Source organism: Hyperoodon ampullatus, assembly GCF_949752795.1.
Source record: "Hyperoodon ampullatus genome assembly, chromosome: 14".
In the NCBI taxonomy this organism is placed as follows: Eukaryota; Metazoa; Chordata; class Mammalia; order Artiodactyla; family Ziphiidae; genus Hyperoodon; species Hyperoodon ampullatus.
In genome coordinates this window covers 28,037,681-28,064,820 of record NC_136927.1, presented here as the reverse complement: position 1 = coordinate 28,064,820, position 27,140 = coordinate 28,037,681, and the positions used below count along the sequence as shown (strand labels likewise).

Here is a 27,140-nt window from a genome sequence, read left to right as displayed (position 1 = left end):
ACAGGATCTTGGCATCACAGGACCATAAAGGCTCAGAGAGGCCTCACAGCCAAGGAAGCTCTTTCCCCGAGTTAACTCAGCACATCCAAGCTTCCCTCTGCCAGGATCTCTATTTTGCTGAATACCTAGCCTCTCACAGGGTGTTGTATTTCATATTATGTTAAACTTGCCTACATCCAAACGGCCGAGAAGGGCTTTTCCCCTCCCCGCTATCACGTTCAAGAGTAGAAGCCCTCCACCCAGAGAACACACTGGTGGTTGCCAAGGGGGAGGGGGCTGGGGGAGGGATGGAGTGGGAGGTAGGGGTTAGCAGATGCGAGCTTCTATATATAGAATGGATAAACAACAAGGTCCTACTGTATAGCACAGGGAACTACCTGCACTATCTTATGATAAACCATAATGGAAAAGAATAGTAAAAAAATAATGTATTGATATATATATAATATATAAAACTGAATAACTTTGTTGTACAGCAGAAATTAATGCAACATTGTAAATCAGCTATACTTCAATTAAAAGAAAAGGAAAGAAATAAAGAGTAGAAGCCCTTCACCCCATCAATTCCCATTACTCCCAGAGTCCTTGGATAGAGTAGGTTTGCAGCTGCATGTGGGTGGCTAGGGGTGGGGAGAAGAAGGAAGTGGGATTTCCCACAGGAGCCATTCCCAATTCTATATTCATGGAATTGCATGGAGTGGAATATAACCCTTGACCCGGAAGTGAAGGCAGACTAGCTGTCATCTGGAATTCTTTGTGTGTTCTTGAATGGCCAACAGCTATCCTGTTTCGTGGATTCTACCATATCCTTCTGTGATGATGCTGGTAAATGCTAGGGTGGTAGAATCAAGCCAGAATGATTTTTATCTTTCTATTTATGTCTGAGAAGACCATCCAGGTTATTTCTTTTTTCTAATTGTCATTCAAGACAAATCATACAGCAGTACTTAATTCTCAGCTTTCCAGCCCTCACCACCCATGTTTCCTGGCTGGTGTTTCAATTACTGTTCTTGAAATTGCAAAGAGGTGTCAACCTCAATGGGAAAAGCAGGGAAATCCTAATATCGTAAAAGCCCAAGAGTCATGAGATAGGAGATGTTGGCTTTAGGACTGGGGAGAAAATGAGCAAGCGTGCCTTTGACTCCAGCACTATCTTGCCACAGTTCAAATATTAAGTTTTCAGAGGAACACCTTGGATTTTGAAATAAAGCAAATGAAAAGTTCACAATCTGGCAGAGCAGCTGGCTGCCTGTGTGAGGAAACACAGTAATTACGCTGACCCATTCATTATCGCTGGCTACGGCATGGAGTGAGACAGACAAGATCCCTCTCAGCGACAAGCAGCTTTTACAATAATTCTTGGAGGATTTAGATGTTGAGATAGAACATGAAACAGAAGCTCAGCAGTAGAGCAAGGGGAACACAAGCTGCTAGAAGGGTAGAGCCAGGATGCCATTTTGTACCCCCTTTGCTGCAGGGAGAAAATATCCTTCTCGATGCAGGATAAGGGATTTGCAGGTCTTAATACCAGGCTCTTTGGGCTGCTCCAAGCAGGGCACATTAGAGGGATTCTTATTTTGTTAAAGGAACAAGGGAAGGACTGCACATCAACTTCCTGGGAGGCCAAGTACCCTTAGGTAAAATAAGGAGGTTCCACTGTAACAGGGGCTTCATGGAGAAGGCACATAAGTCTCCCAGATGGATGGTTTTCTCAGCTATCCCTTTCTTGTTGCCGTCTAGAGCTGGCCAAGGGGTCTCTTAATGAAGTCTCTAGCTAGTCACCGTGATGGATGACTGTTCTCTTCTCTTCCCCTCTTTTCTTCCTCCCTCCCTTCCTCCAGAAAATAAGCAGGACCCTGTGGGGCTCCTGGGCACAAAAGCCTTTCTGTGTCCCCTTCCATGAGTTTCAACAGGCAGGTTCAAACAGTTGCTAATCAGGGAAGGGAGGGGTTGCGAAGACAAGGGAGGGGCCGTCATAGTGCAGCCTTGGGGCAGGGTCCTGGTTCCCCCTCAAGGGATACATATAACAATATCTTTGAGCTGTTTTGCAGATACTGAAACCCCTGCCAGGTGGGAGAAGTTAACAGTATGCTGCTCACAAGCACGTAGACCCCAGACTGGTTGGAACCAGAAGGTTGATGATGCTGACTCTCACTTACTACTTACTCACCACCAACCAATCAGAAGAAAGTCCACGAGCTGATCACGCCCTCCTCTTTGAACCATTACTATAAAACTCCTCACTACCCCCTCCAGGTCAGGACACACAATTTTGAGGGCATTATCTTGCTGTGGCCCCTTTGCCTGGCAAAGCAATAAAGCTATTCTTTTCTACTTCACCCAAAGCTCTGTCGCCAAGATTTAATTCGGTGTTGAGATACAGAGGCCAGATTAGGCATCCCTCCCTCCCTCCCACCCTTCCTCCCTCCTTCTCTTCCTCCCTTCCATTTATTTTCTAATCTCCTTCTGAAGAATGCTGCCATGAACCTTCCTGGCTGTACTAGCAATCAAGTAACTTGATTGATCAAGTAACAGAAGGAAAAAGACTCTCACCATTGCTAAAATGCAAGCTCCATGAGGACAGTGCTCTCCATCTGTTTTGCTATTTGATTTAGAAAACTGCCTGACACAGCAGCGCAGGTATCAGCTACCTAACACCATGCGTGGACACCCTTTGATGGTGAACCCATGTTAGTCTCCTTCTTTCTGGGACAGTAAAGGCCCTTCCTCTTCCTCTTCCACCTTCCATAATCCAGTCCTTTATACAAAGCACCCTGCCCAAGATTTGCAGATAAACAGTGTGCAAATAACACACCAGATCTCACTCATCTTTATAAAAACAATCACTACTCCCATACTTAGAAGGTGCTGTACTGGCCCAAAAATAGCAACCAGACTTGGAATATGTGTGATTCTGATAAAAAGGGAGACAACTTGGATAAACATACTGCACTGGGAAATACTGCCCACCCTCAATTCATTTAAATTCACAGTTACTGCTGCACCGTGTCAGGGTATGGAGATTGGTTTCTACTTCTGGGGGAAAAGCAGGGTTCAGACGTTTTCCCCAGACAGATGATGACTGTCTGGTCTATAAAAGGAACTCTGTCACGTTCCTCCCTTCATGGAACCCCACACAGCATTCCCTAGAAACCCAGCAAATCTCAGTCTCTGCGTGCAACACATGTGTGCAACAAGGAACAATGGAAAATAGCAATCGTTATAATCCCTAACACGCCTGACTTATAGCCATGCCTTCTGTGTTTCTCCCCATCTCCATTAGAGGACGTTTCCCCTATGGCTGGTTTAGGACAGTGTGGCTTTCTCTTGCCAAATGGTCAATTTCAATGGCAAAAAACCCACAACTGTTTGTCAAGCTTCCTTTAGACTCACATGGGATGGCAGGAACTGATTTATTTATTTTTACTTGCCTACCAGGTGTGTTGGCTTATTGATCATGGTTAACTGCATATGTGAAGTGAATACTTAAGATGATTCAGATATAGATTAAAACAAAACCAAAGTGGCTCTATCCTTGAACCATATAGAAAGAATGTAATAGGGAAGAATGAGTCTGACTCCATGTTAGATCTGTTTTTCACTTAAACCTTCGTATTCTATTACTTTTGCTTCGATTTAAGAATGTTGTCTAGAGCCCGAAATAGACAGGATAGCCCATTCTCAAGGCTCTGACTTTTCAGGATATAACACTTTTCCATTCATATAGAGACAAAAAGTTCAAAACAGAGAATAACATTTGTCTTGCTGGAGGTTTACAGGAACATCCTGACCTGACCTACCAGACAGCTACAAGAACAAAGGATTCTGACACCAAGAAGTCTGCAACAACCAGCCACGCCCCCTCTCTCACCTTGGCTTTGTTGAAACCATTTGGGGAGTTTGGGGTTTTCTGAGCCACCCCTCTCCTTGCATGTCCTTGCAATAAAACTTCCTGTGCTCCAAACTCCGACATGTAGGTATTGTTTGGCCTCACTGTGCACTGAGCACATGAACGTGGGCTCAGTAACAAGAAGACATCTTAATTATGTGCTTATATTTCAGTGTGACACGTCTCTTTTGCTGAGTTATCATGTCCTCTATCAATACCCCAGTTCAGGAGTTTGGGTCCAGGAAGTGGGCAATAAATGTTTAATAAATCCAATGCAAAATGCCAAATGGAAACTCACAATGTCCTCTCCACTTCTGAGATGGAGTAAATCAATGCTAATAAAAGTCATCCACCTGTCACCCTGTCCAATATTTGTAAATGCCTCTTTGTTAATTAAAGAACAATGTTAGAAAGAAAAGACACCAAATTAGAGTTATTTCTGAAGGCCAACGCTGGAGTTTTTTTTTTTTTTCTAGTTGAACTTCAAGTTAATAAGCATGTAAACAGACCGTCAATGGGGAACAATGGAAAGTATTAAGGCTGCTTTGTGGATACAAAATAAATCCTTAGTTCCTGGCATGAGGGAGACAAGGAACTGGAAAAAAAAAAAAAAAAAAAACATAGGTTCATTATACTGGAAAGGTTTCCTCTTAAACCTGAACCAGCATGAATCAAAGTGAAAAATCTGGTATCACTGCAACGAAAATTGGATTTAACTCATAAGCTAAAAATGAGTTTCTCTCAAAGAAAACACAGCAAAAGCTTCTGGAGCAAATACCAATTGCACATCTTGTTGACACATCAACATCCGTAGCCCACCCACTCCCAACCTTCGGCTAGATTTATATCCAGAGCATATTGGGAGGAGGTTAGCAGAGTAGCCATCTCAGTTCTCGGCAATAAGGAGTTCTCCTCCGCCAATGAACTCAATGAAACGGAAACTTTAGGAATGTAACCAGAGGCGTGCTGTGAGGTGCTCAAATATCAAGGCAAATCAACATTTTTAAACAGAAGATGTGTGGGTGTATCAAGCCCGCCAAATGGGCCATTTACCAAAGTGTCAACTGCTGATTGCCTTTCTCCCCGCAAAGACAAAGCCTCCACCTCCTACCTCCGACCAGCTCTGCCTTCAATGTATTTACGGTGAGGATCACGTGATCGCCCCCCACTCACCCCCCTCCCCGGTCTCTTTTACGAATGTGGTGCTTACCTTCGAAAATAAACACAAATGAGATCATCTCAGCAGCCCGGAAATCCCAAAAGAAGATACACAAAACCAGTGGAAAATACTTGAGGGTTATAAACTGCATATTAAAGTTTTAGAGCTCCGGGAGAGATGGAAGAGTAGCAGATGCAAAACCCGACAGGGGGGCAGATTCTGCATCAAAGCCATAAAAATATACAACTGCTTTAACGGGCAATTATTCTTTGCATTTGTGCAAGGGATGCCCTGAAAAGGTGTGCCTTTAGGATGGTAGGCGGGGTGGAGGGGCGGGGGAGGGCTCTCTCTTTGTCTGCTCTTCCTCTCCTTTGCTTCGTAAATGCCACCCTCCCCCCACCCTTGAAATGTTTTAAGATAGAGATGTTCATGGTCATTTGGGGTTGAATTGTTCCGTGGGTAATTTACAGTAGGAAATATTCACTTACACAATTCTGGGGGTGCAGACGAGGTTTCAACAGCAGGTTCACGGTTCTACAGGATTCCCCTTGAGGGAACTCCCGTTCCATAAGCTGGACCATAAATTAAGACGTGGCATAATAGGTAACATACCGAGGTGAAATAAACAGCCAGCTATAGCTCCATTTCACAGGCACAGCACTGTATGATAAACCTCACAATGCACTGTCCAAAAAAAAAAAAAAACCCAAAAAACCTGATGGTTTTTTTCCAAATGGCAAAAATGTTTGCACATTTTTGCAAGACAAATCTCAAAGAAAGGTACATAAAATTGGTTTGTAGCACAGAATTTATACACAACTAAGTCACTGTCTTTAAATGGCATTAAATGGAAAACGTAATATGATGGACCATATTTAGTTCTAGGTCAAAATCAAAATGGAAAGGCTTTCAATTTGGTTGAAATTTAGTCATTTCAAGGCTTGGGGGTAAAAAGGGAGTGTTCCATCCATGAAGTCATCTACAAAAAGACCAAAATGGCCACTCAATTTGTTGGGCTCTCTGGTTCTCATATGCACATATATTTATCCCTGAAATGCACATTTGGAATCGGCTTTTGTTTCATTTTAAAATGCATGTTGATATTAAATACTGCTGTTTAGAAGTGAATAAATCTACATTTTGGACAAACAGTTCCTTATAGGACATCCTCATTTGAAATGCATTGAATAGGAAAACAAAAATTTCTAATTAATGTACAAGTCTAATCACCATTCTCCACATGGAAGAGTAATTTTTCACTGTTCATTTGCTCGGTTTAATCTCAAAACTGACATAACAGAAATGCAATGTCCTATAAATCTCCACTCATTTGTTTCTTTAATATTCATATTCCATTGAACTGCAGCTGCTTGTTGCTGCAGCCTATTACAACTTGCGAAAGTGTCGATAAAAATATTATGAAAGGCAAGATGTGTTTCTTCCTGGCTGCATGTGCCATTTATTTGGGGAAAGACAATAAATGGCTCGTGGATTGTCCCCCCGGCCTGCTGCTCGGTGGGTGATTAGTGATTAATTACCTGGCAGCAAATTGACATGGCACGAGGAAATTGACACAGCCCTGATTAATTAACTTTTTATGGGCGGTAGTTACTCACAAAACATTGTGCACCATAATTGAATCTCTTTACATAACGTCATGGTACAAAAGTTTTAGTCAAATCCAAATTAGCCAGAAGTTTCTAGGCTGTTATAGGTCTGATGAGGATGCATCCAAGGCATTGGTAAGCACTTGAACTTGGAGACTGAGGCACATTTTTGAAAGGAAAAAAGATGGGGACATTGTGCTGGCTTGATTGCCGGAGATGAATTTATTGGCCTAACTCTTTACTGTATGAGGCTAAAAGGCCTCATTTTCCTCTAGCCTCCTCTGACTGCTGTTTCTCAGTGATAAAGATTCTCGCCTTTGTCCAGTCTCTAAACATCGATTCTCTAGTTCAATTCTTGGTTCCAGCAACAGCTCTTCCTTCAAAGGCCTTTCCTCTCAGTTTTACCCCACACTTCCCAACACGGCCACTGTCATCATCATACCACTCCTTTTTTTCCCCTTCACTTACCATCTTCTACCACCTCATCTGATCGCAACTTCGTTACCTATCTCTCTTTTGGGGTGTCCTGAGGACTTCATTTTGGTCCATACTGTGTCTCCAACGCACAGAGGATTACCTGGTCCCAGGTAACGGCTGAAATGTTTATGCATTATATCGTCAGATAAACTGAGGATGCCATATAGTAGGTCCGTTACAGAGGAAAGATGATTGACAGTTCTTGCCTGTGAGAGTCGCTAAGGTGCTGCTTACGAAGGATGCCTATTTTAAGAGAAACTTTAATGAGGACGTTAGCAGTGAGTGACTCTGGACCTCACTTGTCTAAAAGTTCAGGCTGTGATAACTGAAATAATCCAAGCAAAGTCATGATTACAGTTGGCATAATTCCATCCTCTTGTACTCCATTATCAGATGGAGGAGATTCTGCTGTACGAGGAACCAGCTGTTAGTCACTAACCCACAGATTAACTCACAATCTCTTCACAAAACCACACGAACCAGTTCTTATTTTGATCTTCACTTCCTGGCGGGGAAATGAAGATAGAGAGCAGCTCGGAAGCTCTCCAATGATCTGAACCCAGGCAGCCTGACACTAGACCTGTCATCTTATCTATCACACAAGACAGCTAGAACGAAAGCATACCACGTCATATTTGAGCAAAAACTCTCTACTTCCACTCTCCCCACACTGCGTAGAGGCTCTCAATTTGTACTTCCCTACTAGTGTCTGGACAAGCTACTCCATCACCTCCCTCTATCCATACCACATCCAAGAGAACCAGCCCCGATTCATCATGGGCAGAGTTAATTTGCAGAGCAACCTGTTGACAAGCCTCCCTGAGACCTTGTTGGGGGCCAAGGGGTAGGGGAGGGGGGTGGGTGCCATTTCTTCCATTCTATATTTATGTTCTGAGATTTCAAGACACCTGGAAGGGCTTTGCTCCTTCTCTGTTAATCGGACACAAGCCATGGGGATCACTCCTAATTCATGTTCCTGATGAGAGTCCAAGGCAAGCTGTTTTCCTTCTCCACTGGGGTTGATCTCCACATCTGAATGTGAGCTGGCATCAGAGGGGTTGTATACAATCCCCAAGTGTGGGGGAAGATGGACTCTCCCAGCGGTGGGGATCTGGGTTATAATAGTATGGTGTTATACACACAAACCCAATTACCGTCAAAATAATGAGCTCCTTATCACTAAACTCAACTAGAAATTTTCTCCAAGATTTGGCAGATGCGAGTAGAAGCTTTCAGGATATTTGGGGATGTTGCACTTTCTTCTGTATACAATCTATTGGTTAATACCGTTATCAAATATCACTTGACTCACAACTTGGTTGGAAATAGACTCTTCCTTGGAAAGAAATGAGTCATCTAGGTAAAAAAAAAATTAAAAATGCAATGCAGACACAGGGATGGGCCCTGAGCAGTGAGATTGGTTTTCCTAAAGCAGACATGTTTCTGAACTTAACAAATTCAAAAAGCCACAACAAACCCCCCTACACAATGCTCACACACATGACTATTCTTTGATCGCTTAGGTCTTTGGGATTTTGAATGAGGACAGCAGCCTCAGTTTTTATCTGATTGCCACGTGATTCCTGCTTAGCTCCTGAACTTAGTGGCTGTCTCTTTTCTCCCAGGTTACAAATGGTCCATTTAATCCAATAGACCTGTGGGAAGTGCCAGGGCTGCTGAAATGCGCAGTGATAGGCTTTTTCTGTGCAAAAGACCTATTTGTGATCTGTCTACTCACAGGTATTGACATTACCCCTGCGGGCAGGATCTTTGTAACAGTTCATTCAGCAAAAGGAGAATGAATCTCCATCTCGGAGTGTTTAACTCGGCAGGACCTCAGAGGGCATTTGCAAAAGTGCTTTCTGTCCTTTGAAGGAACATCGGAGACAAAGCCGTGAGATGCTGAGATCTATTGTAATTTGGATGAAACAATTTACCATCATCTATTCGTTTGACAAAAACCTGTACCGGTGTCAATGTAGCTTTTTTCGGGCAGCCGTGGAGAAAAAAAAAGGCTAATAATTTATATAAATAATTACCTTATCGAGTGCATACACACAGTAAAGGTTCAATTGTTAAATGATTCACAATCTATCTAACAGCTGGCTGAAACAGCAAGCTCTGTGAATTGCCTCTCCAGGTAGGAAGGAGGGCAAGTGAGATAAATGAGCTTCCCGATGCTGGGCTGGATTTCCCATGGTTCTCTAGGGCTGCTGGGGCTCCATGAACATGAGACCCCCGGAGGGGGTTGGCCGTGGCTCACGGGATAGGGATGCAATGCAAAAGCATCATTCATTTCACTTCCAGCCATCACTGTGTATAGAGCTGGTCGGTTTGTGTTGAGGCCCATCTGATCTTGAGAGCCAGCTTCCAGACTTGAAAACTGAGTCCTGATCTTTCGAGCAACACCCCGAGCAAACCTGGAGGACAGGTGCTATCTGGACCCCGGGATTACCTCCCTGATATCCCAGCTGGAGCCCTCCCCAAACACCCACATAGAACAGACTGAAGGAAGACCATTCAGAAATGGTCCAGTTGTCCAGGCACTAGACTAACATAAACCTTCCAAACCAGCTTTTTTGGTGAACTTTCAAAAGTGCCTGGAGAAGATGGCTTCTAAGAAAGAAAAGGAAAGAATAGCCATTTGTTTGAGGAGCTGCAATGCCTCAAGCAGCCTGAAAGTCTTTTTACACAAGGATTTCATTTAATGCTCACAGGTAAGCAGGTATTCATGAAGATGTTCATGGCAAAAAGACTTGGCCAAGGTCACACTGCTAGTGTACCATGACGATTAGGACCCAGCTCTGCCTGAATCCAGCTCTTCTCCTACAAATTTTGTATTGCTTCAGGAGAATTTTGTAAAACTAATACTGAGGACTAAGATTTGCTGACAAAAAAAAAGATCTTTGGGAAGTGTTTCTTAGATCCCTATAGCAATGACCAAGGGTGGGGATGATATATATCCTTGGGCAGGTGTGCCCATAGAGGGGGCTCTTGTATGTTTGTTTGTTACACAAAAGGCAATCAGGTGTCAAGAGCCTACAGGGCATGCAAACCAAACCCAAGGAGATGGATCTAAAATATGTGGTGTGTTATTTGGTCCTGAAAATGGCCTTTTGTTAACACTCCCCCCACCACCGAGTTCCCCAGTAGCAATAAAATAGCTCTTGGAATGTCAGTACTTTCACGTGAATGAACACATGATTTAAGACAGCGGTGTTTCTGGAGTTCTAGTGAAGTTAAGTGTTTGAATGATTGTGTTTACATGAACTATACCAGGCTCCTTCCCCTCCGGTGGGAGGTAAGCTCAGCCTCCTTTCATGCATCTTTGCACTGCATGGGGAGATTTGCTTTTGAAGAGAAATAAGGCAAGGGAAGGAGGGGCCACCTCTGTGGTTGGACACGTTTCTATGCAAGAAACACCAAGCGCCCCCACTCCAGGGCTTGAATTATATGAGTGTCATTGGTGGTTCTTACTTCCCTACTAAGCCAGTGGTCCCCAGCCTTTTTGGCACGAGGGACCAGTTTGGTGGAAGACAATTTTTCCACGGATCAGTGGCGGGGGCAGGGGTGGAGATGGTTCAGGGGGTAATGCGAGCGATGGGGAGCCGCAGATGAAGCTTCTCTCACTTGCTGCTTACTGTCTGCTGTGTGGCCCGGTTCCTAGCAGGCCGAGGACCGGTACTGGTCCGCGGCCCAGGGGGTGAGGACCCCTGTACTAAGCTGTTCAGTCCCAGCTGTGCAGACTTGGACAGGGCTTGGCTCCATTTACAAAGCCAGGTTCCCTAAACACATACACCTGCACCCCCTTATCTTGCAGGAATCAAACAGGATCTTATCTTTGGCCCCTGCAAATTTCATGTTCAGAGCCCTGAACTCAGAAGAGGATTTTTTTTTTCCCATTTTAAATCCACATTAGAGAAAGACAAATATCATATGATATCACTTCTATGGGGAATCTAAAAAAATGATGCAAATGAACTTATTTACAAAGCAGAAATAGACTCACAGGCATAGAAAACAAACTTATGGTTACCAAAGGGGAAAGAGGGGTGGGGGAGGGATAAATTAGGAGCTTGAGATTAACAGATACACACGACTATATATAAAATAGATAACCAACAAGAACCTACTGTATAGCACAGGGAACTATATTTAATATCTTGTAATAACCTATAATGGAAAAGAATCTGAAAAGGAATATATATATATATTATATATATAACTGAATCTGAAAAATAATACATATTTTATATATATTATATATAATATATAAGTGAATCTGAAAAGAATATATATATTCTATATATTATATATATATAACTGAATCTTAAAAAGAATATATATATATAATTATATGTTTATATGTATATAACTGAATCACTTTGCTGTACACCTAAAATGTTATAAATCAACTATACTTTAATAAAAAAATAAAAGTTTTAAAAAAAGAGTGAAAAACAAATATTAGTAAAAAACAAACAAAGCCACATTAGTTTGAGAAAGCAAATAAAGTGCAGATGAGTGCTTAAACAATTAATTCTTCAAATAAGCTTTTCACCCATTGAAGAATTTCCCTCTGGCCTCTGCCGAGGGCTGGGGGAAGATGAGGATGGTCATGGTCGAGGAGTTTAATGTGGGCGCTGCACCAGGCCGTGTGTGGATCCTCTTAAGAAAAAGTAGTTTCTGTCAATGTTATCACAGGACTTGGGGTTTCCAGGGAATTCCCCCAGAACAACTGCCTCACTGTCTTTCAAAAACATCTCATCTCGGCCTCGTTCTCTGGCTGTGCACGTGCCGGGATCCCAGGGCAATGTAGTTTATTGTTTTAATATCTGTTTGACACAAAGCAAACCATTCTCCAGTGACTCCTTATCTGTCACATGTATTTCTGTGCAAGAAATATCAAGACGAATAAGATGTTTGGGGGCACACCACGGGATGGTAGTTTTTGCAATTGGCAGCCTTTTGCAGCAGCAAGACCCCCACTGAAAAAGACAAAAGTCCCCCTTCTGCATGGAGATTAATAACCAAAGTGCTGGGAGAGCAGCTGCCTGAATTGTGACTTCTTCTCTGCAGAGTCTTCCCTGTGAACAACTGAGGGTGTTCAACCACTGCTTTATAAGAATTTTCCTGAAGTTGGTAGAAAGAAAGAAAGAGAGAGAGAGAGAGAAAGAAAGAAAGATAGGAAGGAAGGAAGAAAGTAAGCAGGGAGGGAGGGAGGGAGGAAGGAAGGAAGGAGGGAAGGAAGAACACAACAGTAACAACGAAGTGGTCTGTGACTGTGAGTCAGGCAGATTAACCACAGATGTTGGTAAAGGAGCTAATCCGCTCGGGGGTGGGTGGGGGAGGTAGAGGCAAGGACTGAAAATACAACTGAACCTGTTCTGAAAACTCGTGTCCATATGGAATAACTAAGTTAACATAAGAGCTAGTAAAAAACTCTTAAAACCACCTGTTAATAAGTCAGAGATGTGCTGGGCCATCAGAAAACAGGGCAGAGGAAGCAAAGCAAAGAGATGGTGCTTCAGGACTGCAGAATGAATGGTTCCTGGAGTCCATCCATCAGTAAGTGTAGCTGGACGGCTGTGTCCAACTGTGGACAATCACTGATCATTAAGTCAGGCATGTGCTATGATCGAGGCAACAGGCAGAGCCTGGCACACAGTAGGTGCCTCACAATCTCTCCATCCGTGGGCTCAATGAGGGAAATAGGATTTCAGTAGCCAAGTGTGTCTCTAGAGCCAAATGATGGTGAAAGCAGTGATACTTAGTTCACCTTCCCAGAGGTACTCAGAAGGCAGTGTTGACAGTGGGTAAGTCTCCTGTTGGGTGCAGCCTCCCAACTACCCCTGAGTACTGTGTTTGCAATTCTGAAATCTCAGCATTATGTATCCGTCTATTTTCTGTCTTGCCCACAAGAATGTGGGTGCTGCAGATGCTGACTTGTGCATGTATGGTTCACGGGGTATTGCAGTGTGTAGAGTGGAGCCTGGCGTAGAAAGAACTTGATAAAGATTTGGTTGAATGAAGTCATGCATTTTCACCCCCCTCCCCCCATCAAAGGACTGAAAGAATGACTAAAGACTGGAAGGAATTATTTCAGAGATGATGATAAGGGGACTTAGGTATGTTGACATCATAATGCTGAGCCATAGGCGTGGGAAAAGCCAGCCACTGATTCCTGATTAGAAGGATGCAGTCCGGAGGACCTTTCGGACCAGCCTTGTTGGAAGTGTGTGGGAGGAAACCGAAGGAGCCCAGGCAGAAGTTGAGGGATCCTGGGTACCTAGACAGAGTTGCACCATTTATCCCAGGGAAACTAGGGCAGGTCATAGAGAAGTCCAGCAGCTCCAAAATCATGGCTCCAAATCCAGCTGTGTTTCTTTGTTGTTTACTGTGAGAGCGAAGCTAAGTCAATCCATTGTATCTAGATTGAATTTATGCACGTATCTTACTTTACCATGGACCAGGAAAAGGGTATCCTCTTTATGTGCCCTACCTGACATTATTTGTTTTAAAATACAATAAAATGGCACAAAATGCAAAAGGTACACCACACTGCACATAAAAAGAAGTCTCCTTTTTTTACCTCCACCCCCAGGTAGCCAGCTGACCTGTGTCCTGCCCTTTAAAGGAGAATGATGGCCTGACAAAGGGGTTGGTACACAAATCTGGCACAAAGACTGCTTTTGTAAATAAACTGTTATGGGAAGTCCAGCCACACCTATTCATCTAGGTATTGTCTGTGACTACCTTCAAGCTATAAGGACAGAGTTGAGTAGTTGCAGTGGAGACCAGGTGGGACACAGGACTGGAAATATTGACTATCTGGCTTTTCAAAGAACAGTTGTGCCAACCCCCTGGCCAGACAGATCAGACAGGGGGAAAAAGGACTCTCCAGAGATCTTGGGATGGAAAGGAATAAGCACAACGTTGGGGCTTGAATGCAGAGACCGGACAGCTGTCTAGAGGATCCACCTGACCTCTCTCTGCTCAGAGTTTCCAGGAGCAGAGCAAGGAGCCTCTGGTGTGTAAGTTTAGAGACTAGTAAGGATGGAAGACCCGGGATTCAGTTAGGCTGGTCCAAAGCTGATCCAGCTGAGTGACCGTGGCCAGTTCTTCAATCCCTCGAAGACTAAATTTCCTCATGTGAAAAGGGGGCATGATAATAATAATGCCTATTTCATAGTTTTCTTGTGAGGATTAAGTGAGAACATTCATGTGAAGGGCTTAGCAGAATGCTTAACGTATAGTAAGTGCTCAAAAACCATTGCTTATTATTATCATTATGATTATTTTATTTTTTTATTATTTCAGGGCTGGAACTAGGCCTCACCTTGGGCATAAAATGTTTGGGAGAGGGCACCCAAACCCCCAGGATTAGGATAAATCATATTTTAATGCCATTTTTTAAAAAGTTAAAATGATTATTAAAAAATCCCTGATGAACAGACTCTCAAAATTTAAATAAAGAAGTGCTGGGCTGAGCCATATTGGATCCTACAGCAAAAGAAAAATGAATAATATTCATCCTGATGGAAAATTTTGATATTTTGTTGATCATGGATCTTTTTCCATTAAGTCCCCTACATACGAATGGGTTCTGTTCTGAGGGCGAGTTTGTAAGTCCAATTTGTTCGTAAGTCCAACAAAATTAACCTAGATACCCAACTCACACAATCGGCTATATACCACTGCTTTTACTCTTGCTTCCCGACATCCTGGGCTTGAAATAAAGATACTGTACTACTGTACTCTACACAGTACTGTACAGTAAAGTACACAAAAGCACAGCCACTTGTAGAGGATGCACGCATGTGACAATGTACGCCAGACACATGAACTACGTTATGTAATTGGACATGCGAACGCACGTTTGCATCTTTGAAAGTTCGAAACTTGAAGGTTCGTGTGTAGGGGAATTACTGTATTGCGTTAAAATGTTATTTATCTTGATGACTGAGTTTTTTGGTGCCTCTTTAAATTTTGTCTGAAGTGAGTGCGTCACTTGCCTTGCCCCAGCACTGATTATTATTCTTTTAAGCGATTCCTCTAGAAAATATTAGAAAAAGTCTCTCGGAGGCCACCACGAAATTTGAGTTACCAGAAGAGAGACAAAAAAGGGCACAGTTTTTAAATCAATGTATCAGTAACACAGTGACCTGTTCATGCACCTTCTATTAACTGAACTCCACCTACTGACATCTTCTGTGTTGGGCAGAAGAAAGAGGAAGCCATCAATTAATTTACGCTGTTACTTTAATTACAGAAAGCAATGGAAATTCTATCAATTACCTAAAAGTAGAACAGGGCAGGCATGTTTCTGCCACTTAAATCATTGTTTTATGAATTCCACACAATTACTTCCATAAAATCTGCAATCAATACATCAACTAAAACTTTGCCATTACACTTGCCCTTGAGTTTCATAAAAGTTAATCAAGGAGAAGATGCTTTTGCATTTTGATAACATTTAGGTTCTTGAGCATTTGCCTGGGATATCAGATTTTTTTTTTTTCTGTAGTCAGTGGTGAAAATATCCAGGGGGAATTAACAGTCATCTTCCTTTTAATTTACGATTTGTCCTTACATGGATCTAAAAATTCAGCCATGGCTTCTGTGGAAGTGTGTGAAAATACACCTGTTTGCATGGATAAGCATATGGGACCATATAGAAATTTCTGTTGGAAAATGTTTTTCTGGCCCTTGACAAATAAAAGTGGCACCTGTGTGTCAAGGTACTTGCTATGGACTGAATTGTCTCTCCCCCGAATTCACAAGATGATGCCCTAACTCCCATTGTGATGGTATATGAAGATGGGGGCCTTTGGGAAGTGATTAAGTTTAGATGAGGTCTTGGGGGTGGGGCCCTCATGAAGGGATTAGTGTTCTTATAAGAAGAGATACCTGAAAGCTTGCTGTCTCTGCCATGTGAGGCAACCATCTATGAGCCAGGAAGAAAGTTCTCATCAGAACTGACCATGCTGGCACCCTGATCTCAGACTTCCAGTCTCCAGAACCGCGAGAAATAAATTTCTGTTGTTTCAGCTGCCCAACCTATGGTATTTTGTTACGGCGGCCGAGAAAACTATACGGAGCTAAATAAAACTTGCTCCTGGCAGGGATTTTGTCATTTAAAATTATGTCTAAAGCTGGTAACAAAAGGAAGGACAGATACATTTACCTATACTATTAAAAATGTAGAGTGAAATGGAAGCAGAATTAAATGGCCAACACAGGAATTATGTTTGTAACATCTATGGTATTCATAGATAATGTCCCTCATGAATAATTTCCTCTCGATGTGAATTAAAAAATAAAATGAGAAAAACTTGGAAGAGAAACTGGCAGATGTGTATTGGAAATCCACAAGAGGTAACGTCCAAATGACAATTAACTATGTGAAAGATGATATTGCTCACTAAATGAAAGGCAAAGGCAACTAGAGCAAACTAGATGCTATTTTTCACCCACCTGGTTTGCAAAATTAAAAAAGAGCAAACTATGCAGGTGCTGGCAGGAATGTGGGAGGGACTGACAATCCTGTGTTTGGGAACCTCGATGTGGCATTTGGAACACGGGTATGTCAGAGTGTATGTAATGATGTTTGTCGCAGCCTTTAGGGAGAGGCTGAAAAAGAAGGAGTTTGAATGTCTGTGGACAGAGATGGTTGCATGAACTCTGGACCATCCACACCATGGAAGAGCATGAAATTATCAAAAAGGCTTAATAGGAGATAGTGAAAATGTGTTATTAAGTGAAACAAAATGTGATCAACATGTGTAATGTGCATATAATATGGATGCTACTGCTCCCCTCTGTATAAAAACAAACTGCTCACACCCCGCATTTCATGTGTGTATGTCCTTCCCTGCATTGCTTTAGACAAAATGTGAAAAGATACTTACCAGGGAGTCAATATGGATTACTTGAAAGGCGTGTCTGCGGATAAGTTGGGGGATATTAGTACATTATTCCATACAGATGTGTGTGTGTGTTTGTGTGTGTGTATGCGTGTGTATTTGCTTCCCTCATTACAGTGAGTACGTGCTATTTTTGTAATTTAAAATCTATTTATTAAACTGTAAAGACAACAAAATAAAGCTGGTAGCATTTACCTATTTCTGGACACTACTCCATATGGAAATAAGGATCGGTGAGAGCTGGCTTTGCTAATCCAAATTGGAAGTGGGTGTTTCCATTCATGGAACCAATGATTAACCTCTTGATATTTTAACTAAGTAAAATGGAGGTAATCTCTTAATTTGGAAGAAAGGTGAAGAAAGGTGATATGCTCTTTACCTTGGCTCTTTACCTATTTCTGCCTTAAGCTGTTTTTTTTTTTAGGTCAGGTTTAAGGATGCCTAAAGATGCACTAAACCAAAAGAAAATAAATTTAAGAGCTCCCAAGATCTGTCGATTAATAACCTGAGGAACTTTAGAAGAGGGAGGAATTCACTACTCACAAATGTTAGTGCTTGATTTGCAGGGAGGGTTTTCAATTAGTTGAACACTACCATGATTTCAGATTCAGGCATTTTCTTGGATCAGATTTGTTATATATGAACTATCTCAAATTTTTCTCAAGTATATAATTGTTTAACAGAGAAATAATCTGCTGTCAGTATATTTGATTTTGTTAATATTTAATACATTTACTCAAATTTACATTTATCTAAATTTACCATTACTTTGGATTATTTGGAAAAGACTAATGAACTCTCAGCCTGAAGCCTTTTTTGATATAAGCAACCACTTGATACATGCAAACAGTGCAGACAATAATATAGCTGGTGCCCTTCCCCTGACAGAAGGAGCCTCCAGACCCCTAGGAAGGAGTGGGCACTGAGCAGGTCCCCAGCCCTGACTCCACTTTCACCAAACATCTCTGTTGAGGGGCTACATTGTTTGCTACTCAAAGCAAAGCACAATGTTAATTAATTAATTACAGTTATTTGAAAATCGATAAAATCATTTTATTTAATTAGTTTAACTTAGTTGATTAAAGGTTAATATTTTTTAGACAAAATATTAATGTTAAGTTTTTTGGTCCAAGGTGATCTTGCCTAATTCTCCAGAGTTTTGATCAGACTTCATTTAAATCTGATACACTATGGATGGAAGTGGTTTATTAGGACACATAAGAGGGTATTCTGGGACACAACTTGAACTGGGGTTTCACATGAGGGTAAAGTTTGGGGAAAAGGAGGAAATACTGGACTCAGTGGGAATGTGATGGGAAAAATCTATGGGATTTGGTTGTATTATATTGAGCTCTGGGTGAAAATCTTTCTCTTAATACTTTCATGTTCTGGATCATGTTATGAGGATGATTCACTTAGAGGGGGAAAAACCCATTATGCAAAAATGCATCTTAAAAAACAGTTAACTTCAGTAGGAATTATTTTCATTACAGACTAATTCAGCAGGGTTCCTTTAAAAACCATCTCTCCTACTGCATTTAAGGGTGTTATTTACAGATGATGAGCTATTCTGCTAGGCAGAGGGGCAATTTAAGTCAACAACATCCAAGGCCAGCTAAAGATCCATGGAAAAAAGCACAAACTCGGGATTAGTCCTGAAAGTCCGTAAACACATAGGATCCCACTGACAAAAGTGTAATTTACACACACCTGGCTTCTGGAGCACGACTGTTAGATAAACATGAGAAACACATGCATTTTCAAGTTGAAACACTGGTGTAGCCTAAAAAAATTGCTGAGACGTAAGGGAGCCTCAGCTTTGGGGAAGAAGGCTGGATTCCTAGAGAAAAAGAGGCCATGCCATTCAGACTTCCAAGACAAGGCACGTGGCTCTCAGCCCTGGAGAAAGGAAAAGAATCTTAGGTGACCGTATGTGGGTCCCTAGATTGTGTGTGTGTGTGTGTGCATGTAAAAATGAACCTTTACTTTCTGGCTGAATTATTTATAGACAATACGGTGTGACTTTGTACTAGGATATACACCTTAATCTGGAAGAGAAAATATAAGTGAGTGTTCCAAAGAAGCCAGGTAACTGCAGACAGTCTAGTTCCAAAAGGCATTGCTGACCCTGAGAACTAGAGCAGAAAGGAAACCTTAGCGATGTGTCTTAGGGAGGGATGGATCATCTTTACACTCAGCATCATTGTCTCAAGATGGAACCGATCTCACACCCCTGGGAACCCAAGTGGAGCCGGAGGGGTCTCAGGGTCGGCTGTCCTTACAAAATATCAGTTGAGCTTGTCAATCTGAATACTGTTGCTTAAGGAATTGACAAGCGAAGATCCTTATTGCAAGAAACTAATTTTTGTTTTGCTTTGTTATGGGGTAGTAGGATTAGCTATTTATTCATTTTCCTTAAAACTATTATATACAAAGTGTATACAAGGACATTTATTTTCCTTAATATTTTTGAAAAACTGCTATCAACCTAAGTACCCAACAACACAGTGGGTGGATAGATCAAAATATAATATCATTAAACAATAGGTTATTATGAGGCCATTAACATATTTTCATAAAGTACATATGACATGATAATAAGTGAAAATAATAGGATGAAAACTGTGTAGGTAATATGATGGATTGTGCAATTTAAAAATGAAGGGTGTTGGACACATGACACAGTTTCTATAATTATTATAAATTTTAACTTTGAAACTCAAGAAGAGAAGTCTAATTATAAAGAGTGATATGATATTGCCCTTTTTGGTTTGTAATAATAAAATGGACCTTTTAAATCAGAGATGAGCACACTTTTTCTGTGAAGAGCCAGAATATCAGTATTTTAGGCTTTTGTGGGCCACCTACGTCTGTCACATATTATTTTTTGTTTTTGCTTTGTTTTTTAATCCTTTGAAAAATCTAAGAAGCCATTCTTAGCTCACCAGTGTTACAAAAACAGGCTGGGGGCTGGATTTGGCCTTTGGGCTGTGGTTTGCTGATCCCTGCTTTAGGTGATTTTATTTTCTCTGTATGCTCTATCTATTTTAACGTGGAGAATTTGTGACATATTTCCATGCCTGACATTTATGACACATTTTCCCCAAGTCACTTTAGAATAGCTATACCAATCCAAACTAGCCCTTTTTTGGAGTTAATTTGTTTTGTTCACTTCTATAAAGAAAAGTGAAATATACGTACAGCATATAATCGTAGAGAGCCACGCTGTCCAAGATGGTAGCCATCAGCCCCAGGTGGCTAATTAGAGTAACATTAAGTAAAATTAAATGAAATTAAAAATTCTGTGCCTCAGTCCCACGAGCATGTGTACTGAACTGTGCAGATATAAAACACTTCATTCTATACAGTTCTGTAGGACGACAATGTTAGAGAAAACCCCAAATAATACTCTGGGACTAACACTATGGTGAGTTTGGGTCACCCTCTCTCCTACGGAAAATAACATTTACGGAGAAGGAGGGACAGGTATTTACAATGGAAAGATGATGAGATTTAGAGTCGAATAGAGCCAGAAAAGCAGACAAAAGTTGATTAATCTCACCAAGTTCAAAAAACAAATCTACCATATCCTGGCTGTGTGATCCTGGGTGAATCATTCCACTTCTCATTGCCCTCCATTTCCTCAGCTGTAAAGCAAACATTATAATACCTACCTGGTGCAGATTTTGAGGATTAAACAAGGTTGAGCCTGTGAAAATGTGCAGTAGCTTTCTAGTTCTAGGAGACATATGCAAATAATTTACACTGGCCCAAATGGGACAACATTCAGAAATTCAGAAAGAACCATTTCTCGCCAGTATGGTTAGATTTTGGCGTCTTGGGGACACGGAAAAATACCTTGCATTTAAGGAATGTCAAAGCTTCTGCTGAAGATTATATTTTGCTTGGGAGAAACAACTGGCTACTCCCATGGCCCGATGACTTCAGGGACCCTCGGGTTTCTCATAACCATAATGTTTTTGGCTTCCCTGTGACTGCTTCTAACCTTTGCCCCCACAGCGAAGAGTTTGATTTGCCTCAGTCTTTGGGAATCGAGATGCTAGACCTTGGCGCACGGTGGAGATTCCCCTCTTGTCTCTCATCCTCTTAATTGCCCTGAGGCTGTTGCCTCTGCTCTCCACCTGCCCCTTCCTCTAGCTGATCTCAGAAGCAGCCCACCTTCCCTCTGGCCCCCGGACTCACTTTTGATCACCAACCCCAGTGAGGACCCATTTGGCAGTTACGGGGATTCTCCAGGGTGTAGACGCACTGTATGAAATAGAGGGTAAGGGCTCGGCTGTGCCAGGGGACTTTGAGGCGGGGCAAACCAGCTGGAGAACCACGGTGGACTCAGCTAGAACTTGTAATTCTGCAACCTGCTCTGGGAATTGGGGTGGGGGTGGGGCATTCTCCACTCCAGAGGATCCATCCCAGGCAGAGAAATCCTTGATTTTTTCTGTGCCAACACTGTGATCTCTGTTCCATATTTATTTTTGGTCTCCTCCCCCTAGCAATTCATGGCTATATCGATTAAAGTGCTTTTTAAAATATTATCCCCCCCCTAGTTAAATGGGGGAGAACCACATTTTTCTTTTATTTCTTCCTCCTTAGAGGAATCACAAAGGATAATACAGCCTTGCGAACAAGTCACTGGCCACGGGCTAGTAGTATTTCCCACAATGAGAAAACTATGCCCAAGATCACCAACCAAGCACCTTTTTGCTAGGGTAGGGTGTCACTTGGATGGCCTGCATATTTTATTTCAATTATTTTCGTATCGATTTGCAAAGCTGTGATAGAAGGAAGGCAATGAACTATATCCCTCCCCTCCCATCCCCCTGCCCCCAACCCAAAGCCCCACATCCCATCCTTTGGCCCCAATCCTGACAAAGATCTAACGACGAATGGCTGGGACAGCTGGGAAGTGAGGATTCAGACATGAGCAGAGGGGTTAGATGCTAAGGCAACAGGGAAAACCAGAGACATGCTTATGAGAGTCAGCTTCACCTCATAGAGAGCAACAAGGGAGGGTGGTGCGGAGGGAGTGGGAGAGAACTTACATGGCAGGGAAGGTGATTGGACTCAGACTTATGTCACAAAACAAAAAGAGCCACGAGAGCGGGCTTACTTGCGGAGGTATATACAAGTGAACTGGGGGCACTGTACATGGAAGATCCCTCCTGGTTTGCCTGGCACAACAGCACGGTGCCTACGGAAGAGAGAGAGAGAGATGGTATCTGGTTGGGGGACAGGCACACTACACCTGGGAGATCATGGCAATGCAAACGAGAAAGGCAGAGAAAAGAAAACACAGCCACACGCCCGAGCGCAGGATGGGGACACCCAGGGAAGCCCCCTGCCTTAGCCAAAGGGGATTGGTAGGAGCCCACCCACCCAGCCCACCACGCACATGGCATTCTTTTTCACATGGGGTTTGGGTAGTGGGGTCTGGTTTCAGATCAGGAATGCAGGCAGCATGGCATAATCAAAAGGGAGTTTTAGAAATATCACAGAGAACTGGACAACAAGCTTGACTCAGATATTACTTAGCTGTGTGATCTTGATAAGTCACTGTACCTCTCTGTGCCTCGGGATTCCCATCTGGAAAATGGGGGTGAATATACCTATCACCAGGAAGGGTTATGAATCATATTACTGTAGAGGTGCCCAACGCAGGGGCTGGCATGTAATAATCACAGAATAAATGGTAAGCGCATGCATCGATATGTTTAAAGAAAACTTTTCCTCTCCTCCATTTTAGTCTTTCTGAATCAGTTCTTCAGAGGAAGAACAGAAGTAAGGCAGGGAAAAAATAAAAGCAACTTGGCCATCCCTGGGACCCACCCTGGACCCATACTGGACTCGGGTGAGACCACTTTTGGCTTCTGCGTTTCCAGTTTCTTCCCTAAAGCTCTCTGCCTTCCGGCAGGAGAGGCTGCTTCCTAAGCCTGCGGACCACGGCTGCACTGCAGTGATGACGCTCCTCTCCCTGATTTAAAGCAAAGGGTCTCGGGCTTATCCTTGCAAAATGGCATTTTATAGCAGGGAAGAGTGGTGGAATCCTGAGATATCTCCTCAATCTATGACATCTTGTGAATAATACCCACTCCAGAGATGACCAGGTTAGGGAATCTTCAGGGTATCAGTTCTGTTCTCCTGCTGCCGCGAAGCTCAAACTCAAAGAGTTTGAGAAGAATGAGAGAGACCTTTGAGGACTTGTAAGCGTGTCACTGATGACGGAAGTGGGCTCCTGTGGTTTCTGTTCCCTTCCCTGGCTGGGCAAGGTCAGCCACCTCCATTTGTTTCTGCTTTCTCCTGTCATCACAGCCGCTGTGAAGCAATCTCCTGGGAGAAATAGCCCTGACTTCCAGTCAACTCACCTATATCCTTAGAGACTTGCCCTTGGGAGGGGTTCTGCAATCCTTTGGTATCTTTCCCAATATCAACAAAAGGGAGTTAGAACCTCTAGAGTGAGAGGGAGGTTTGCCAAATAGAGAGGGGCTGCCATACAACAGCATTAAGAGACAGGAATCTTTTCTGAACTTCAAAACCAGATGCAGTTCCAAAGGGGGGTCTCCAGGACCACCATCCTTCAGGTATTGAGCCAAAATAGAGGAGTCACATGAGGAGGACTGAAAAGGTTTCCTCAAATTCTACCCCGTGTTCCCTGTGTTTCTCTAGATTCCGTACATTACGTCCAGGCAAAACAAAGACTCTGTTAAAATCCCTAAGGCACCTCACCCTTCCCACAACACGAGGTCGGCCAGTTCCATCCCGTGAGAAGTAGCCCATGGACAGAAGTTCTATCTGAAGGGATCCCCCTTAATCATTCTCACATTCAACCTGCTATGCCATGTTTATAGCTGGAGAAGAGCCCCCTTCTTTCTCCTCCTCCCACAAAAGCCTGGATAGAAGAGTGAAATTAACTAACCCTCTCTGATAGTCAATATACTGAGAGTCTGGATGGGCCTGAGTCACGATCAACCTTTGCTAAACGGATAGCTCTTTCTTCTTTCTACTTTATTTAAATATAATTTATTGCAACATGTAAGATGAGACTTCACATGTTCTAATTTCTATTCAGCAGGTTTTTCCAGTTCTGGCAGGAAACTGGCATAGTATAGGGATTAAGAGCAAACAAACTAAACACACCCAGATCATGGGGCCCAGGGTCCAAAATCAACCCACGGGAGGCAGAATACCTACGAGAAAAGACTTGTCCTAGCCTCTATTCTGCTTTACCAGGGAAGCTCCTGATTTTTCAGGGGCTGCCTGTAAGCTTGTGCTCAGTGCTAGAAATCTTAGAAGAAACTAATATTTCTATAGGATATACAGAAAGCTACCAGATCAGAATCTTCTGGGGAGAAGGGGACCCAGGCAGGCGGATCATGAGAAAGCTCCCTGGTTAAAAACCACTTTAAAAATGAGATCTGAAGTTTCTTGGGGTGCCTAGGTTTCCAAAGAAAAATATAATTGTAGCAAAAACATATCCAGAAAGGCATTTCAGTATCGTGCAGTTAAAAACCTTAGGGTCAATTTTCAATACTATGCTCTGTCATTTAGTGAACCCCACTGGGACACAACACAGATTCTCTCTAGAAAACTAAATACTGGAAGTGCATAATGATGCTTCCCTAATTTTCTTATGCTGTGGATTCTGAGAAAATAGACTGAAATAACTTTGGATGTCCTCTTTGTAGCAAAAAAAAAAAAAAAAAAGTCTTTATGCAATGATTTTGACCTTTGTAAAATAAAATCCATACCGTCACAGGACTTGGTTTTTATTTTACCTGAAAACATCCTCCAGTTTAATTTGCAAAGTACTTATTGTATGTTCTGTTAGTACTTTGTGACCTTTTCTTACAAGAAGTCTTTGAATTAAACAAAACCAAAGCGGCAGAGAAGAACACTGTAACCTCCATGTGTTTTTTGGGTGGGGGTCAGTGATGTGTGTTTGTTTAAAAAAGTCAGTCAATTAGATAATAGGGTACAAACAGCAGTATGAGGAGTGTTTACAAGGTCATTCAAAGCACTTTGTGATAACCTATATGGGAAAAGAACCTAAAAACGAGTGGATATACGCATATGTATAACTGAATCACTTTGCTATACAGAAGAAAGTAATACAACATTGTAAATCAACTATACTCCAATAATTTTTTTTAAAGAGGCACTTTGTGATATAGCATGGACTGAGCTTTCTAATGAGTCTCCCAAACTGAGTCTTTGATCTGCCCCCCAACATAGACATTCCAACAACCATGAACCGTCTATAACCATCACGACGTCCTGTATTTCTCAGACTTCCGTGCCTTTGCTTTATAAACCTCCTTAGAATTTAAGGATGGCAACTATGTTCAAATTATACCACTATCCACCCATTCCTTAACCAGGAGAAACCATTCATCAATTTCAATAGTGTCCTTTCCCATTAGCTTGGAATCCTCAGGATCATTCTAAACACAGTTTCTAGGCAGTTACTATCATTAGATCAGTGTCGGTGGACGGCATGAAACCTTATCCTATTCCTGCTCTTACTGTTAGGTTAAACCATATGAAATTGACCTTTCTTATGTCAAATAGGGTTGACATTGGCAATTATATGTGGTTCAATTGAAAAAAAAAGAAGTGGTTCTCCCCACCCCCAACCCCTCTGCATTAAGTGTCACCTCCTCTCTTCCCAGTCCCCAGGAGTTAATTAATTACTCCATCTTCTATGCTCCTATCACACTTAAAAAAAAAAATCTCCCTAGTAGATCCTTTGATACGCAGTATTACAACTTTTTATTTACATATCAGTCTTAGCTACCGAGAATCCCCCTGGATCAGAGCCAAATCATACTCATCCTTTTATCCCCAGCTCCTAGCAAAATACCTGGCCCTCAGAGGGATTAATGAATATGATTGAATTATTATGTTTTTAAAGACCTCTTCATTTCTATTTTCTTTGCTAAAAATAGTGCTTTTCCCAATCAACCTTTCTGTCCCTTGTTTATAGCTGGGAATTTGCATGCCTACAGTTCACACTTGTTTCCTCCTCTTTTCTGGTTCTTTGAAGGTTGACTCATCCAGTTTAAGTGAAACCTGGGATCCACGTGACAGACCACGATCTTGGGACCATCAGAGGCTTTTCCAAAGCCTGTCACGCTCACTTGCGAATCAGAGCCATGATCGTCAGCATCCTAAATTCTGGCAAGATGTGGGTCCCAATGGCTGCTCTCAGGCTGGATTTGGCAGCTCCAGCGGGGGGGAGGGTGAGCCAGGATCCATACCTCAGATGGGGCAACCCAACTCTTCCTCCTCACCTGGAGACCCCCCACTGTGTAGAGGACCATTCCTGGCCCCTGGAGGGGCAAGGAGAAGCCCAGCAGGGTTGTTTCCTACCACAGACAGGAAGGGGAAGCTATCTACATTTTGTTTTACTCTGCTGCCAACCCTTACGTGAAGAACGTGGACTCAAACCAACTGGAACAAGGGTGCAGTTTCACCCCTCCAGGCCTTTGCACAGGGTGGTTCTTCTCCCAGGAAGCCCTTCCTCTCCCGCTGAGATAATTCCCCTCTCTTTCCACTGGGCTCTGGCTTCTCCTCCTCCTAGAGACCGGGTCTATTTGCCTCTACTTGGTCAGGTTCAGCTTCCCTCCTCTGCTTTTCTAGATTGTGTTGCAATGGTCTGTTTAACGAGTATCTTCCCCCATGGATGCACTGAACTCCAAGAGGTCAAGAATCATGTCTTACTCATCGTCCTGTCTCCATGGGTCCAGGGACCTAGGCTCAGAGGCAGGAAGCAACTGAGGAGAGAAACTACGGGAAGGGATTCTGGTAGGCAGCCCTGTCACACTTTCAAGAAACAAAATTAGAACGTTAAAGGAAGAAAAGAAAGGCTGTTTTGCAACAGTTGCCCTTCCATTTTAATACCAAATAGGCAGAGCTACAAGCTAGTCCAGTGAAATGCCTAGGCCCTCCCTATAATTTCTGAATTAAAAAAAAAAAAAGTCAAAGAAACATTCCAATTGCCTAGCAACTGGGAATGACTGATTCGCTTCATTAGCTCCAAGATGAAGATGGGCTGGGAGATTTAGAGA

General features: G+C 42.5%; 1 protein-coding gene across 20 annotated transcripts in view; it reads right to left on the bottom strand.

Moving 5' to 3' along the window:
• The window catches only part of RBFOX1 (RNA binding fox-1 homolog 1), a gene marked incomplete at both ends in the record, with an annotated part of 621,309 nt that overhangs the window by 57,786 nt on the left and 536,383 nt on the right, over nucleotides 1-27,140 (bottom strand). For 14 of the 20 annotated variants that reach the window (XM_079718519.1, XM_079718518.1, XM_079718520.1 and 11 more), the window contains one exon: nucleotides 22,187-22,267. The exons of the other annotated variants lie outside the window; for them this stretch is intronic. In XM_079718519.1, coding sequence (XP_079574645.1) covers nucleotides 22,187-22,267 — 81 coding nt within the window. The remainder of the gene's footprint in view (nucleotides 1-22,186; nucleotides 22,268-27,140) is intronic. 20 annotated transcript variants of the gene reach the window in all.